This window comes from Megalopta genalis, chromosome 2, assembly GCF_051020955.1.
Source record: "Megalopta genalis isolate 19385.01 chromosome 2, iyMegGena1_principal, whole genome shotgun sequence".
Taxonomy (NCBI): Eukaryota; Metazoa; Arthropoda; class Insecta; order Hymenoptera; family Halictidae; genus Megalopta; species Megalopta genalis.
The window spans coordinates 5,591,884-5,597,976 of record NC_135014.1 but is presented as its reverse complement, the minus strand read 5'-3'; the positions used below and the strand labels follow the sequence as shown (position 1 = coordinate 5,597,976).

The 6,093-nt window shown below is 42.9% G+C and overlaps 1 protein-coding gene across 1 annotated transcript; it reads left to right on the top strand.

Annotated features, from left to right (window-relative positions):
* The first annotated feature begins 634 nt into the window (after positions 1-634).
* LOC117218280 (uncharacterized) lies at positions 635-5,350 on the top strand. Its single transcript, XM_033466566.2, has 2 exons — positions 635-784; positions 1,184-5,350. Exon 2 carries the CDS (start codon positions 1,297-1,299, stop codon positions 5,080-5,082), a length of 3,786 nt encoding a protein of 1,261 aa, XP_033322457.2. The 5' UTR covers positions 635-784; positions 1,184-1,296; the 3' UTR covers positions 5,083-5,350.
* Positions 5,351-6,093: the final 743 nt, after the last annotated feature.

Sequence of the window (6,093 nt, the reverse complement as noted above, 5' to 3'; positions counted from 1 at the left end):
ATAATTGCGCATTGCGAACTTCCAAAGTTAAACAATGACTCAACAAAATCATGCGCGAGGAACTCGTTGTAGTCTCGTAGACAAAAATTCAACCTGCTTGAATTGTTTTCCTACTATTGCGTTTACGAAAAGCAGGCAACTCGTCTCTACTTTTTAGTAAAATATCAGTCGAACATTTCTAGATTTTAATCTCCTTTATTTCGAAGAGAAAACAGCAGTTAACAAATTAATTCTTCGGTACTTTTTTACTTCGATCGTATTCATTTCATTCTACTGTATAATTGTATTATTGCATATAATATATAATAATAATAATATATATTATATATATTATATTATATTTATATTATTATATTATATATTATATATTATATTATATTATATTATATTATATTATATTATATTATATTATATTATATTATATTATATTATATTATATTATATTATATTATATTATATTATATTATATTATATTATATTATATTATATTATATTATATTATATTATATTATATTATATTATAATATGTTATAATAATAACAACTGTATAATTGTGACTTCGAGCGTGTACTATATTGCCTCGAGAAACGTGAAGATATTTGTGAAACAAACTGCTAACACCATAACCAAAAGTTTTAACCTCCTTTCAGGCAACGAAATTACCTGCTACAAGAATGTAATGTATTTTGAAATAGTGGCATAATTGAAAAGGGGAGGAGAATTAAAAGTTAAAATGCAGTCTGAGAAACGAAATTCTGTGGAATACTTTGACAGTATGTTAGAAGTAAGGATACTCCAAAAATTAAATTTATTTATGATTTAATTCCTCCAGTCCATTGTAACATCCTGACAACTTTGTGCGAATAATTTTATCAACGACTCGACCCATTGCCTTATTGTGCTGAAATAAAATTATAATTTAACTGTAAGATATATTTCAGACAGTCATAGTAACTTCGTCTTTACAATGTTTGTATAAACTCATCGAAATAAATGTCTTCCAGTCATATTTTAGACAAATGTACATATATTCCTCAGAATTTTTTCTCTCGCGTTTAAATCTTGTTTACCATGTTTACAATAACATTCATTCATCGTCCCATGGATAATCTGAATCAGAAAATGTCGTTAAAAAATGTCATTAAAAAATAAATTAAGAACGCTAACTTCTTTAACCTTCCAGACTCAACGATTGGATCGATGAAAAATTCTCAAGTACCGTCTCGACCCGCAAATGTTTAGCTTTCGTTGAAACTATTTAAAATTTCGATTGCGTCTGTCATCTACAACTGAACGATGGAGAACCGGCAAACAGACGATCGCTTGCTAGCAGACGACAATGACTACCCGTCGAAAGAGAACTCGCGGATCGCTGAGGTCGCGGCGAACACGCTATGCAAGCTAAATAGCATAATAAAACAGCTGAAGAGCCGCGAGGATGATCGTGTGACGCTGAAGAGCAACATTTGGCAGCTGAGGCTAGCGTTGCGGGTCGCCGGAAAGGAAACGGACGACGTCTTGCATGCTGATCCGCTAATCGAACATCAAAGGACGACGATCAAACGGCTGAAGGGGGTGAACCAGACGCTGAAGAAGGAAATCGCTGAGCTTAAAAGCACCCTAAACGAGGACGAGCAGCTTGCTGCCGATTTCGCCGACGTGAAATCTGACGACGAAATCAAACAACAATTGGACGTCGACACGGGACGCATGAACGAGGAAATCGTCTGTCTGCGAGGTCGGCTGAAAGAGATCGAAGACGGGCAAGAGCGCGGCTCGGATGTGGAGCACCTCGAATGCAGGCTGAAGCACTTAACGATGGTCGATCATACCGTGGAGACGGTGTTTATCGACATCGTGAACAGGGTCGCCGAGGTGATCGCGGATCTCTACGAGGAGCTCGCGACCATGAGCGAGCACTTGCAGCTTTCGAAACTGAAGAACGAGGATCTGCGTGACGAAGTCGACAGGCTGCGAGCCATGCTGCGATCGAAGTGCGACGACAGTTTGGAGGACCATCGGAATAGAATCGTCGAGCTGGACAACCTGGCGACACATCTGAAGATGGAATTGCGCGTGTGCAAGGCGAACTTCGGCATCGAGTCCTGGAACATGACTAACAACGATCAGTGCAACCTGAGGAACGCCGAGCGATTAGCGACCGAGCTGATGAACAAGCTGAGGAACGACTACGAGGCCCTGCTGGCTACCGGCGATCCAAACTGTTTGCAGTATATCAAAAGGATCGTGGAGCTACGAGTGGACCTGAAGCATTTGCACGTCGCGCTGACGAAACCGGCTTGGTACTCCGACAAGGGGACGGAGTATGAGAGATACTTGCAGCACCTTTCCACCTTGGACGTAAATCTGGAGCAAGTCTGCGTCGAGATCGATCGGTTCAAGGCCGATCACGCGGCGAAGCGCTGCAAGCTCGGGGAAACCGGGGGTCTCGAGTATCTGAAGAAAGTCGAGGGGCTCCGGTCGATCGTCGAAAGGGCTAAACTGATGATAAGTAGGTTGACGCGGGGAACGGCGGGGCCCTCGAGCGAAGCGGAGAACGTTGAGGAATTAGAGGATCTCGTCGAGAGAATGTGTCGGGAGATCAAGCAGTTGGAAACGATGGTCGCGTCCCGCGACGGGCCGAGTTTGTTCAAGAGGATCGAGCATCTGGAGGAGTCGATCGTTCGATTAAAAGTTCAGCTGGACGAGAAGAACGAGCGAGCGGAGCTGATCAAGCGGAAGCTATTCGACGCGGAGGGATCGCTCGAGAAAAGGACCGTGGAGCTGAAGGATATGCAAAGGACGGTCGTGGCGTTAACGGAGGAAAACAAAATATTGAAGGCGAAGGCGAGGAAGACGGAGGACAGGGCGGCCAAGTTGCAGCGGGAATTGGAGAACGACAAGAAGGAGATAGAGCAGCTGCGGCAGGTGACAAATCAAGCGAACGTAATGAGAACGAAATTGCGAAACCTTCGGACTGATAAGGAGGGATTATTCAAGGAGCTCGGACGGTTGCGCGATTGTTTGCAGAAGAAAAACGATGAGATTAAGCTTATAGCTTCCGAAAAGGATGCGATGGGGAAGGCGTTGCACGCGAAAGCTGCCGATATTGGAAAGAGCCAAGCTGCCTCGAAATTCTTGAACGATCTGAAACTCGCGGAATCGAAGAACGCCGAAGATGGCGTTCAGCTGCAGCGGCTGCGAGAAGAGTTGGAGACGTCGCTGGAAAGCCTGAACAACGCAAACCTTCGGATCGTCGGTCTGAAGGACGATAAGATCAAGCTGGAAGAGAGCATTCGTTATCTGGAATCGACGGAAACGATGCTCGCTCGTCAGCTAGAGCTCGAGAAAGCCGCGGCCGCGCAGAAGGCGATGGAACAAATGAAATTAACGTCGGACTACAACGAGCTGAAGAACGAGAAGAACCAGTTGACGATGCAATTGGCGGGCTTGAAGACGGAGAAGGAGCTGCTCGAGAAATCTTTGGAAAACCTTCGGGCGAAACATTCGGAAGTGGAGGGCGAACTCGGCGAATACAAGCACCAGTGCAACGTCCTTCGGGAGGAGATCAGAAAGTTCAAAGTAAGCACGGACGATCTGGCGTCGAGGCTCGGGGACGCGCAGGCGGAGCTGAACGGGGCCGGGGACAAAATAAAGCGGCTGGAGTGCGAGAACTCGCGGCACTGTAACAGCTTACTCGCGTTAACGTTAAAGAACACTGATTTCGAGGGCCGCGTGCAAGTGCTGCTGGCAGAAAAGGATGAGCTCGCGACGCGTATTAACGAGCACGCCGCCGAGAACGGCCGGCTGAACGATCAGCTGAATAAAGCTCAAACGGAGAACGAATATTCGTCCGTCGAATTGAATAAATTGAGAGCGGAGCGTGACAAAGCGGGATCGGAGAACGCGTCGCTGCGGAACACGCTCGACGAAACGAGAAATGGCAACGAGACGCTGCGGAGGACAGTCGAGGAGCTGAAAATGAAATTGAGCGATGCCCGCAGCGAGCGCCGGGTGGTCGAAAATCAATTGAGAATTTTCGAGCTGATGAACGCGGCGCTGAAAAAGGACAAGGAAACGCTGTATCGCGAGTACGTCGGCTGCCTGCGATCGGAGCACTCGAAACCGGAGAAGGAATGCGCCGAGTCGGAGAAAGGCGACAGCAAGGTGAGAAAAGACAAGCCCGGCAAACGGTCGAACGAGATCGAGAAGGCCAAGGACAGGAACCGTGAGCTGATAGCGGAGAATAAAGCTTTGAAATTCGAGTTGTCGAACTTGAAGGGCAAGAATTACGAGATGAAGATGAAATTGAACCACCCGAGGGATGATGAGTTCCGGAGGCAGGAGCTCGGCTTGATGCAAAGCGAAACGGACAATGCTGCGCTCAGGCCTGTCATGAATCTTTATTACAACGAGATCAACAGCTACTCCAGTCGTTCTTCCAGCAATCCTGTTGGGACCGTGGCGTGTTTCGATCGGGCGAGCGTTTGCTACCGCGAAGAGATCACAGATCGAAATTCTGGAACGGAAATCGAGAGACTGTTGGACCTGGTGAATAAAACAAAAATCGAGAACATCGCCCTTAAAATGGAGCTGTACAACCTGAGGTGCAATTTTGTCGCTAATTTCTCCGAGGAAGGGAAGAGATATCGCGAGCTGCATGATGCATTGGAGGAGACCCGAGCCTTGAAAACGGAACTAACGAAACTGCGAGATGAAAAGGAATCTTTACAAATTCGACTGGAAGCATCTGAAACGAAATTGCACCGACTGAAGTCCGAGAAGATCGCTTTGAAAGACGAGCTGTATGCCTTGAGAAATATGAATGCCGGCTTGAAACGGAAAGCGAACGAATTACAATACAATTATCAAAAATTCACGGAAAGGAGCAGAGATTTCGAATGCTGCATAATGGAAGCTCTGACGAAGACGAAGACGCGCGCCGCGAGCACCGCGGATATCGCTGGGGATGAATTGAAGGGTTTCTTGGAAAAGCTGATTTCGAATGAAACATTTTTGCAATCAATAGAGGTGCAGGGAAACTTCGACGAGTCTCGCTTTGCCGACGTTGCGACCGTATAATTTCATTAAACCAATTTATAATATACTCTGTTAACGATATTTGTGCTCTAATCAGAATCGATGATTAAACAAGAAGAAAATCAAAATTCAGAAACATCCTGATACAATATGCAGTTTCAAATACTAATTTGATGAAGCAGATATTTTTTTTCATTGACAGAATAATTTGGAACTACATCCTTAATCTAAAAATCTATTTTCGAACTGAAAATCCTAGTACAAATTGAGAGAGATTGCATCTCTGTCAAAATAAAAGATCTGGAAAATATATAGTATATTATTATATATATTATTATATACATAAGAAACACGACCTTGAAGGAAAGATCTTAATATACTATATTATTATACTATATTATATATTATAATAATAGTATATAATAATATATAGTATATTATTATATACTATTATTATAGTATTTAATATAGTATAATAATATAATATATTACTATATAGTATAATAAAATATAGTAATAATATAGTATATTAAGATCTTTCCTTCAAGGTCGTGTTTCTTAAAAAATTCAGTGTAATTGCTTGTTGAGTGCATTAAAATCTGTAACAGACAAATTTTTAAATCCCCAGGAAAGTAAATTGTTTCTAAAAGATCATGGCTCTTCTATTCTTGAAAAATTAGTATATGCATTAGAAAGAAGAAGGTATAGTAACCGATGAAACTATACTTCGACTTGGCAGCGTTTCAACCTGTTACTAAACAACTTGTTGAATTACTTATGTTGTTTAAAGTCTTTATTGCCTACGCAAAATAAATATAAAATTCGTGTTAAATGTATGAAATCGATCAAGTTGCATATACATATGGAACGCGATAAAACTTTATGAAATAATATCGTATAAATAAATATATCCATTTTCTATCGTATCAGATTTCAAATATCGCCGCGCTTTGGAACGTTTCTAATTTTTCGCGTGCGGTTACTCCTTCCTCTTTCACCCATTGGCCCAGAGGCCCGGAGGGTTGGAAATATCAACTTAAAGAACCGACTATA